The sequence below is a fragment of the Barbus barbus genome (genome assembly GCF_936440315.1).
Source record: "Barbus barbus genome assembly, chromosome: 4".
Taxonomy (NCBI): Eukaryota; Metazoa; Chordata; class Actinopteri; order Cypriniformes; family Cyprinidae; genus Barbus; species Barbus barbus.
Window position 1 is genome coordinate 30,020,909 of NC_136732.1, and position 11,927 is coordinate 30,032,835.

The 11,927-nt window shown below is 37.1% G+C and overlaps 1 protein-coding gene across 2 annotated transcripts; it reads left to right on the forward strand.

The window, feature by feature from the left end:
- The first annotated feature begins 932 nt into the window (after positions 1 to 932).
- On the forward strand, positions 933 to 11,609 carry LOC306868738 (mitochondrial glutathione transporter SLC25A39-like). 2 transcript variants are annotated; one of them, XM_079415055.1, is made up of 12 exons: positions 933 to 1,071; positions 3,201 to 3,310; positions 3,922 to 3,981; positions 5,057 to 5,107; positions 6,401 to 6,510; positions 6,600 to 6,667; positions 7,253 to 7,377; positions 7,613 to 7,786; positions 7,876 to 7,985; positions 8,869 to 8,950; positions 9,142 to 9,225; positions 10,043 to 11,609. In XM_079415055.1, exons 2-12 carry the CDS (start codon positions 3,214 to 3,216, stop codon positions 10,159 to 10,161), a joined length of 1,080 nt encoding a protein of 359 aa, XP_079271181.1. In that variant the 5' UTR covers positions 933 to 1,071; positions 3,201 to 3,213; the 3' UTR covers positions 10,162 to 11,609. The 2 variants fall into 2 exon arrangements, with proteins under 2 accessions (XP_079271181.1, XP_079271182.1); XM_079415056.1 differs by having other exon boundaries at positions 9,145 to 9,225; positions 10,043 to 10,966.
- Positions 11,610 to 11,927: the final 318 nt, after the last annotated feature.

An 11,927-nucleotide genomic window follows, 5' to 3' on the forward strand; every position in this document is an offset into this window, starting at 1 on the left:
ATTATGAGAGCTAAATCATCATGTTAAAAGGATAATTCACCCCAAAAATGTCCATGCAAGCCTGTATACATTTCACCCAGATCCAGACTGCATCTAGATCAGATGTGGACCAGCACTTAGAGATGACCTCTACAGCCCTGAACGTCAGTGGAGATCAGGACACCTAGATGATCCCCAGTGAAGACCCTGTCTCCTAGACGACCATCAGGGCAAGACCACAGGAACCAGATGAGTCCTTTGCACAATCTGACTCTGTTCAGCCTAGATTTAAACTGCTGATTTTGTCTGGCCAGAGGAGAATGACACTATTTCAAGAAATTATTTCCCCGTCTAAATACTGTAAAGCTACCCATCTTTATATCAAGCTGATGTAAAGCTGCTTTGACACAATTTGCATTGTTAAAAGCTCTATACAAGTAACAGTAATTTGACATTTCATTAATCTGATAAACACAAAAGAAGATATTTTGAACAGTTTTAATGCTTTTTGTTCTACATAAGTAAAAACTTTATTTTGCCAAAGCAAGTTATCCAGGTCCAAAAAATATATTTTAAACTTATTCTGAATTGCCAGTTAGGAAAACTGTATATGTAGTTTATCCCTAACCCTATTTTAGATGACCTTGGTCTTGCATGGCATTGGGCTCTATGTTAATAGAGACATGGCATCTATGTTATTAGCTTTAATAAGAAACTGTAACTCCTATATAATATATCATGGCTCTATGGTACGCAGTTTTATAATTTCAGTTGATAGTAGACATCCAGGAATATAAATAGGTGCGTTAAATTTACTTCTACCTACTTCTATTCTCGCTGCCTAGAGGACAACTTAAGTCAAATGTGACACGACTTAGCCATTTGTTCTCGCTTCATGACAAAAACAACCCTAGACGGTAGTGTATTTGGCACCAGAGCGGCCGCCAGGGGGCGCAGTGTGTTTCATTTACACCCCCTGCGCCACGCCGCTGCGCGCATAGATACGCTCCGACTGCGCGGCGGAGGAGAGGGTCTCGCTTCAGAATGACACGAACCGAACCGATGCGCAGAAACCCTCCGGTTTGACAAAAGGTGAGTTATATGCATGAGCATCCCTATTATTACTCCTCGATCGCACTACCCTTTCTGCTCCATTAACGTTAGCTTCATTTGCTATCACTGCTCTCTACAGCGTGCCATCTTGCGCCATTGCGCTTAATGCGATCAGCGCACAGCTAAACTGGGCTGATGGAGGAGAGTCGTTACCGCACAGGCACTCTAGGGTTATCTAATCATCATGACCTTCAACAGTCGTTTCATTTTATTGTAACCAGTAGCGTTAGTAGTAACCTGGTCAGTTTTAGTCTGTTTTTCTGGGCAGGCAAAATCGTAGCTACCCATGATTAGATAAACTTCCTCGACTTGAGCTTCTTTTGAGCTAACAGCACGTTTTGTTCGTTGTTTGCTGGTTTTCTTGACTCAAAGATAGCTGTCATAACATTTTCAGGCCTATTATTTTTTTATGTATTATGTGACCATGGGACACAAATCCAGTCATAAAGGTATTTTTTTTTTAATTGAGATGTATACAACTGAAAGCTAAATAAAAGAGCTTTCCATTGATATATGGTTTGTTAGGATCAGACAATACTTGGCCGAGATGCAACTATTTGAAAATTGAAATCTGAGGGTGCAAAAAAATCCAAATATTGAGAAAATCGCCTTTAAAGTTGTCCAAATGAAGTTCTTAGCAATGCATTTTACTAATAAAAAATGAAGTTTTGCTATATTTACAGTAGGAAATTTACAAAATATCTAAATGGAACATGATCTTGACTTAATATCCTAATGATTTTTGGCATAAAGAAAAATCTATAATTTTGACCCAAACAATGTGTTTTTGGTTATTGCTACAAATATACCCCAGCGACTGAAGACTGGTTTTGTGCTCCAGGGTCACATGACTCTGGTGCTTAAATGTTAAATGTGCCTTAACTGTTTAGTAAAACATTCTGATGTAAATTAGAAAATACCGAAAAATTAAGATAAAAAATTATGAAGACATTAAAGGATTTATACTACAATTTTTTTTTTTACTTATACTTACCTTTTTTAAACTATAGTTGACACTTAGTCATTATCTCAACAATCCTGTTTTTATGTATATGCAGCATTATTTGTTTTGCAGCATCTGTGACTTGTGTTTGATGATCTTCTCAATGAAGGGATGTGAAAGAGTGAGATAAGAGCTGTTTGGGGTTTGTTTTGCAGCTCTAGAGACGATGGTCTGCACTTCAACTGTTATTCTGGAGTCTCATAACTCGCATGAGATAGATCGAGGTGTTTGCACTGATCAAAGATACAGCATTGAAGCAGAAATATATGACTAAGTATTAGCAGCAGGGCAACATGTAGATTGAAATTGTGTTCACTGATGAATAATATCTGCTCTCTTCAGCTTTTAGTTAGTTGCATATGGATTTTCCTTTCTTTGTCAGTAGCCTGAAGCTGTGATTTACTCTAGCTTTTGCATTTTTGTCAGTGTTGTAGGAGGTAATACTAGTCTAATGATTAAAATCCCCCAGTCCACGAGTGTTGTTGTTTTTCCCTCTACTAGTATACTGCTATTTCCTTATTTCTTGTGTATGATTCGTCCCATACAATGAAAGTCAATGGGAACCGAAACTGTTCGTCACCAAGATTTATAAAATATCTTTTATGTTCAATGGAAGAAAAAAAAGTCATACAGGCTTGAAACATGAGGGTGAGCAAATGATGACAGAATTTACATTTTTTTTAATGAACTATCCCTGTAAGTCTACCCAAATGTTTGACACTGAACACATTGCATGGTGAATGCATCCGGGCTGCACTCTTGATACTGTCAAAGTCTCATGCTAAATTGTTTCTTATAAGGTAGTTTACTGACATCTGCAGGGGTAGTATAGGCTAAGGGGAGGGTGACCCACCCACAGCTGTGTGCTCAATAGATAAGATATCAGTACGCTGTGCTTAGCCATTATGATTATCACCGCCTCTAGCGGTTGCTTTCTCTTAATATCTGAATGCATTTTTGCATAAATGAAGCAGATGACATTACGTTGTTATTCAGAGAACTGAGTAGATCAGCAGGTCTCCCTGATGATAGGAGCTAAAGAACAGGACCATGAAAATAAAATAAGCTAAACTTTTGTATAACATGAGCGCTCTGTGTTTCTCAGGTGGGCCAGCAGGATGGGGGAAAGGCCTGCGGTCAGGCCCTCGGCTGCTATTACACCCATGCAGCAGATGCTGGCGTCTGGCACTGGGGCTGTTCTAACATCTCTTTTTGGTGAGGAAAATAATCAGCACAATCATGTCTCTATTCAGTAGAAATTCTGAACATGTTTGTGATATCACTTGCTGCATTTGTCTGATTTTAGCATAATGTTTTATTCTTTGTGTGTGTGCAGAAATCCCAAAAATAATGTGCATGATTCTTATTAATGCACATACTTGACCCTTCAAGTATGGGGTCAGTCAGTAAAAAAAAATTATTCATCAAGGATGCATTAAATTGATCAAAAATAACAATATTTTCCAAAAGTGACCAAATGACCATAATTTTCATATATGATAAATTAAAAAGTTTATCCTACTCGAATGTGCGCATAAGTTTTTTTTTTTTTTTATGCACATTTTTAGAATTTATGCGCATCTTGGTGTTTTCATCGAGCGTTTGTTTTTTTTAAGCTATATTCCAAAATGCACTTAAAAATAGGTGGATGGAAACATAGCTATTGTTCATAAAGTAGCTTAACTGGGTTTACAGTTTAATTTGACATTGGAAGCTTTGTGCTTGTGCAAGCATTATACTTTATAGATGGAATCAATTTTTTTTATTTTTTTTTTAAATGAAGACAAAATTATACTTTTTGTCTTTCTCCCTCTCTCTCCTTGCAGTCACACCATTGGATGTAGTGAAGATCAGACTTCAAGCCCAGCAAACTCCTCTCTATCAAGGTATAGACATTAAACTCTTAAGTTTTCACAGAAAGAATGACAGATGATTGAACGGTGAACTTCATGCATTTACTCTAGACATACAAGTCACAACAGTTTAACATTGATGTTTTTCTTCCTGGTCCACTAACGTTTTTAGCTGAAATGTGTGTCTTAAAGCTGAACTGAATAATTTCTGTGCTACTAGCAACACCAATTAGAATAGCAAAAATAGTGACTGATTTCAAACAGGTTTCTTAAAAACACCCTTGTCTGCCAGTGCTGGCTAAACTCAGTCCTGCCCCAAACATATACCACTGGTTGTATCAGCCTTGCTATGCTGTGTCGGTCATGATCCAAACAAAGCAAAGTTTTGATAGCACTACGGTGTTTAAATGTTTTGGGCACATTTATGTACAAATGGCTTACATACAGTTGTCAATGCATATTAAACTGGGCTAGAAGAAATTGACCTATTTCAGCTTTAATACCAGCAAAAATGAAGCTACACTGTCATTCAGATTCTTAAGATTTTTAATGTGTTTAAAAGAAGTCTCACCAAGGCTGCCTTTATTTGATCAAAAATTGAACAGAACAGTAATACTGTAAAACATTTTTGCAGTTTAAAGTATCTGTTTTTTTATTTGAATATATTTCCAAATGTAATTTATTCCTAAGCTTCCTATTCAAAGCTTAATTTCTTCAGTCTTCATGATGCTTCAGAAATCATTCTAATATGCTGATTTAGTGCTGAATAAAACATTTATTATGAGTTATCATATTATAAATGTTGAAAACAGTCGTTCTGCTTAATATTTTTTTTAGGATTCTTTGGTGGGAACAGCATTTCAAATAAACATCTTTTGAAACATAATAAATGTATTTACTGTCAGTTTTGATCAATGTAATGCATCCTTGCTGGATAACAAATTTAATTTTCTCATTATTATTTAAAGTCGACTGACCCCAAACATTTGAACGGTAGTGTGTAACTAATAACCTGCTGTAAGCTTTTGATAACACGGTGCATATAGCAAATGCAAAGTAGCATGAGGCCTATGAGATGTCTGTCTCTCTCTCTCTTTCTCTCTTGTAGCTGTAGCATCAGAGACAAGGCCCTGGGCTAGGGTCATCCGCCCTTCAAAATGTGAGTACTGTGTGTGAACTGCATGGTCCCCTCCCAAAGCCCAGAAGCTCGCTTCACTAACACTCACTAACCAGCTCTCAAAGAATTACAAACACACTCTGCAGAACAACTAAATCACATAAATCACAACATTTTGGCTTATATGCCACACCTCTGAAGGGCTAAACCCAAGGTCACATAGCAAACAGACATCACAAATGTGCACACATATAAATACCCCAACAAGATGGAAAAAATGCATTCAGGAAATATTTCTGACTCTGCTCTATGTAAATGTTTATAGCAGTGGACCATTAACAGAACTCATTAGGACAAACGAAGATCCATGCCAGCTAGACCTACCTTGAACCTGTCTTGTGTAATGTCCAGAAATAGTAGACTGCTTATTTGTGCCAAAGTTGGATTTGGTTCAACTTTTCGCGGCATGCATGGTCAGTGCCATGGTCACTAATATTTATGGAATCTCTTATCTAAGACCTCAGTCCTTATCTCCAAATCTATTTAAATTATTAGAAAAGGCTTTCTTCGAAACCCCAATGTCAAAGCATCACGTTTGCAACACTGTAGGTATGTACAACAGTCCAAGAGTATTGAGGTCGCACACTGCATAAGTAATTAGTTTCTTTTCCTGCTGGTTTTTTTGTAACCATATTTAGGCAGTGTTGCAAGGTAACAGCAGAAGTAGCAACAGATCGTCTTTTTACTATATTGTGGCATACATTTGAGTAAAACAGATTATTGGAAATGCCGGTGACTTTTCATTGCCTATTCATCAGTTGTTGATTGGATGGAGGCAGATCTGAATGCAAGCTTGCTGTCAGTTGTAAGAAAGGGATGGGGTTTAACCGGACTAAATGATTCCAGAAGTCCAGCATATGATGCCAAAGAGAAGTCTGTTGTTTCACTGGAAGATTGCGTTATGCTCATTTGTTTTTAAAAAGGCACATAGTATGCATGTATGAATTGTTCCCAGATCGACATCGATTCAGATCAATAACATACATAAATTAATTTGTCATTTCATGTTGACTTTAACCCATACAATATGTAAAGTGCACAACTTTAACAAAGTTTCTATTTAAAATTCTACCATAACCAATAGCAAGATTAAAAATCAAGTGTTTTGAAATTGAAAATAAAAGCTCACAAAGAACTTTTAATCTTCTTTTTTTTTTTTTATAATTGATCACTGCAGTCACTTCTGAATTCACGTGGTAACTTTGCCATTGGTAATATTTTTGCAAAGTTACTGCAAATTAAATTTATGCAACTGCATTTTGGCTGTCTTTTTAGGGAAATGCTTCCTCTATTGTAATGGGTTGATGGACCACGTCTATGTGTGTCAGAATATGTCGAGCTGCTCCAGCTGGTACAAAACCCCTACCCACTTCAGCGGTACTGTGGTAAGAATTAATTCACATCTTTCTAAACTGTGATTCTGAGTTTTTGTAATCTCGCACACTCATGATTAATTCACTTTTTTGCTCGTCAGGATGCATTTGTAAAGATCACTCGTTATGAGGGGCTCAGGTCTTTGTGGAGCGGACTTCCTCCCACACTGTAAGTGCAGCATCATATTGCTAGTGTACAGTTACATAAAAACAGGTGCTATCGTAACACCTGTTTTTTTTGTGTGTCTATTTATAAATTGTGCGCTGTAACTCCAGCTCAATCTAAAGACTTTGATTCTAATCGAACAAGTGCAGTGTTTTTAACAAGTGCAGATCATTAAATAAGTCCGTTAATTATATAAATGCTTTGACAGATGCAGTACAAAGATCATTGAGTGAAGGATTCTGTAAACTGATTCAGACAGATGATTCGAGTGAAGTTATCCATTAAAAGAACTGCCTCACAAGGGTCTTTATATGAAAATAAAATAACAGTAGTCATGCTGTTTACTGAATAGCGGTGCAGGAGACGCTGTGCAAGCAAATGACCCTTTGACATTGTAAATGTATAAATAACATGTTAATGATTGAACGTCTATATCAAGTTCACTGTAAGTAACCTTTTTTTGGGGTCGGTTCACTTGAGCACATGGTTTTACAAACCAGAAAATAGGAACAAGCATCAGTCTTTGGAATGACACACATTTGTAATTAGTGCACAAGTTGTTTTCAATGAGTGTGTTTGTGTTTGAAGGGTGATGGCGGTTCCTGCCACAGTCATCTATTTCACCTGTTACGACCAGCTGCGAGACTTCCTGCGTTACGGCATGGGCTATCAGGGGGACCATATCCCTCTCATAGCAGGAGGGTTAGCAAGATGTGAGTATTTACTTGGCCTTTTTGTCTCATAAAAGTACTGTGTATTATGAGGATCTTAAAATAAGATTCAATTCTAGAATTTGGAATGAATGATGCATGATTGATTTAAATGTATTTAGACAAAAAAATGCATAATGTTACTATCAGTGCATCCCTAGTTTAGCTTTTTTTAGTGTTCTGTTGGATGGTTATTGCTGTGGTGTGAGTTATTGAGCTCTCTCTCTGTGCTGCTCAGTGGGAGCGGTGTCTGTGATCAGTCCTCTGGAGTTAGTTCGGACTAAGATGCAGTCCCGCAAGCTACCATACAGCGAACTGATGGTGTGTATCCGCTTGGCTGTGGCTCAGGACGGCTGGTTATCTCTCTGGAGAGGCTGGGGATCCACTGTCCTACGGGACGTGCCCTTTTCCGGTCAGTGACCTGTACACTCTCTGGCGGCGTGATGGTGAACTGATGTTCCCCAGATGCAGTGTTTGACTGTTTTTGTGTTTTCCCCTCAGCCCTGTACTGGTTTAACTATGAGCTCGTGAAGGCACAGCTGTGTGAGCGGTACAGGGCTCCACAGACCTCATTCACCATCAGTTTTACAGCAGGGGCCGTCTCAGGAGCCGTGAGTATACTCCCAAAAGCCAGATATGATTGTTGACTTTTACTTTATTTTAAGTGACACTTTAAAATAAGGAACTCGATGGCTATAAATTAATATAGAGGAGTTTATGAATGATTACATAAAAATTTGGTGAGAGAGATAAAACAATGTGAGCATAGTGTGATAACCTTATCTCGCCTGACTGATTAACAACAAGGTCATTTTTCAAGAGAATAAATGCTGGGGCGACTTCTGTCCCAGATGAATGTAGGACATGAGTGAAACTGGTCTTTTGAATTTAAATCTAACTAATGGCCCAGTTACATTTTGTATATTCGTACTACATACTTAATGTTACTACATTAAAAAACATGTTTTTGCAGTGAAAATAGAATAATCATTTGGTATGAAATTAATAATATATAGAAAGATTAAGATTTAAGTTTTCTGTTTGTATGTTTTTCTCTCAAATAAGTCTCTTCTGTTCACCTTTTATTTGATCAAAATACAGAAAAAATGTGTAATATTGTGAAATATTATTACAATCTAAATGAACTGTTTTATGTTTGAATATACTGTACAATGTGACTTATTCCTGTGATGCAAAGCTGAATTTTCAGCATCATTTCTCCAGTCTTCAGTGTCACATGATCCTTCAGAGATCAAGAAAGATTGCATTATTATTAGTATTATCTATGTTGAAATTAATATTTGTTTATTTTTGTGGAAACTGATATTTTTCTTTGATGAATAGAAAGTTTTTTTAAATAAATAATTTTTAATGTTTTTATATAACATTATGCATGCCATTTTAAATCTGGTTTTAAACCTTTATTAATAAAAAATGATGTCTCATTCCCCTCCTGGCTTATCAGAATTTTTTTGTTCATTTCTTTTGACACAGATCGCTGCAATTCTGACCCTGCCGTTTGACGTGGTGAAAACACGCAGGCAAATCCAGTTAGGTGAAATGGAGGCACTCGGAGGTATGGCAGCTTCTGTAGTTTCTCCTGTTAACACGTTAGAAAGAGTGCAGTAATGCATCCTGCATGCTGAGTGACACATGATGTCATTAGGTGACGACTCGCTTTTAAAAGCAATTTGGAGCCGATTACTTAAGATAGATTTAATTACATTTATTAGGCATCAAATGTCTTGACATTTTGACCTTTCGCAGCAGTCACTGTGAAGAAACCATCCTCCACATGGAATATGATGAGGAATATCTGGATTGACATGGGATACAGGGGTTTGTTTGCAGGTAAGCTCTATGACCTAGTGATACTGACGTCAGAGTAGTTATATAACTTTACTAGCCAAACTAGAGATTGACATCAGTTTAAATAGGCCTGTTTGTGAGAGTCAGGATTAGGGCTGCACGAATTATTGAAATAAAATCAATATCGTGAAATGGCTCAGTGCCATTGTCAGATCATGCAGGCTGCTAGTTCTGCAAGCTTATGCACTGCCGGTTTCATGTACTTCATGTTTAGCAGCACTTGGCTCTGAAACTGGCAGTGCATATTTTTGTTTGCCCCTGTCAAAATAAAAGCTGGATGGTTTACCATTTGAAAATGAAGAAATTAATTCGGCGCTAATATCCTCAGGCGTCCTGAGTTCGAGACCTGGCTCACAGACCTTTCCCCGATCCCATCTCCCTCTCTTTCCCCCACTTTGCTTCCTGTCTAATAACTGTCCTATCATAATAAAGCAAAAAGCCAAAATTAAATCTTTTAAAAAAAAAAAAGAAGAAAGAAAATGAAGAAATTAAGATGTAACTATTAGTATTGCAATTGTATAGTACAGTTGTGTGTTTTTATGCAGAAGTTAGTTTTTTCTAATATCATGCAGCCCTAGGCAGGATTAATAATGCAATAGTTTATTGTAATATAATGCTATAGTTTATAGTGTATTTTATGCATAGAACAGTATTGTTAGTTCTGGGTAGGACCAAACTGAATCTGAAACTACAGACTACCGTTTTTTTTTTTTGTTTTTTTTTTAATTGTTTATTTATTGTTTAAAAAGTCAGTGATTAATGTTGTATACATTCAATTAACAACTTTGCTTTTTTTCAGGTTTTCTTCCAAGAGTGATCAAAGTTGCTCCCGCCTGTGCAGTCATGATCAGCACTTATGAGTTCGGGAAAACCTTCTTTCAGGAGCGTAATCTGAATCAGGCGAGGTGTGGACTTTGAGTTGAGCGAGAGGACCAGAGGTTTGTCCAGGATGATGAGGAAGCTGAGAGAGACTCCTCCTCCTTGCCAACTACTGCAAACGCCGATGACTTTAGCCAAGCGTTGAGAGAGTTCTCTAAAAAAACTTTGTTTTGCCTACTGACTGGCACAAGAAATAACAGCTCTGAGACATAAACCACTACTGAGATGAAACACTTGCATTATGATGCATCAATAAATGCACAATTTCCCCACAAACCCTGTGATGCCTTAAGGAACCGGACCAAAGCATGCTGGCAGAAGCACTACCTCCCCATAATACCCAACTTGTTGAAATGGCCGCCGGTTGAACATGACATCCAGGTTGTTGTATCTGCAATGCATGACTTTAATCCCTCTTATTAAAGACACAGTGCTGCCCTCTGCTGTTCACGTTGAAGAAATCTCAATGGATAAACTACTCAATACTGAGCTTTACAGTGTCTTCATTTTCAGTAAAAAAAAAAAAAAAAATCAAAAATGATTTTCATTTGTTTTCTTTTTTTTGCAAATATTTAATTCTGCTAAAGTATAAGACTTGTCCTTTGTATGGGCACTGGACTCGGGAATAGCCACAAGAACATTTTGAAAGTTTTGTTTCATGCATTGAGAATGTAATGCACCCTTTTTTTAAGGCAAGAATTGTTTTAGGGTGTAGTGGATGGGTCTCTGGTCTTGTCCTGTTTGTTACACCTGTTCACTGCATTTAGTTCAGATATAAACTGCTGTAAAACGTACTGCTGACTTGAAATGATTAGACCGTTCTCAGATTTTAATAAAATACCTTTAAAAAACTAAGTGTGTATTACTGCACTATAGCCTACATGAAGCATACTACAAAAGTGTGTGTGTGTGTGTGTGTGTGTGTGTGTGAGAGAGAGAGAGAGAGAGAGTGTGTGTGTGTGTGTGTGTGTGTGTGAGAGATTATCTGGCAGAATGACTGCTTCTATACCATGAGAGTGAATGGGGATTACAGCTATCACTTTCATCGTATGGAGAAATAAAAAAAGATTAATTTGTTTATACATATTTTTATAGTGTGCTTGAAAATTAGGAAACATTTAAATTAATATTTTATAAACTTCAACATGCATATTTCTTATTCAGGGTTTGGTGGTGTACATTTTATGGCGTATTTAAACTTACATATTACTTACTGATTCTGTGGACGACCAGAATCAGAATGAGCTTTATTGCCAGGTATGCTTACACATACGAGGGATTTGTTTTAGTGACAGTAGCTCCACAGTGCAACAGAATGACAGCAACAGGACAGGACACAGATAATAAAAAAATAATGTACAAATAGGCAATGTACAAAACAGCAAAAAAAAACAATACATAATATAGACAATTATGTGTGTACAGGTCTGATATGTGCACATTTGAAATGAAAAAAGTATGTGTGGTGAATAAATAATATATAATAGAGTTGTGTGTTCCATGTTTATTGTTGAGCGTTCATGAGATGGATTGCCTGAGGGAAGAAACTGTTCCTGTGTCTGGTCGTTCTGTTGCTCAGAGCTCTGTAGCGTCGACCAGATGGTAACAGTTCAAAGAGGGAGTGTGCTGGATGTGGGGGGTCCAGAGTGATTTTACCAGCCCTTTTGCAGCCATGTCCATGTCATTTATTATAAATTATAAAAACAACAGAGAAATTGTACAAAGAAACGAAACATTAAGATTAAAATTACACCCTTAGTTGTAAACAAGCATTTCACACATGTATTTGATATTATTCTTGAAAC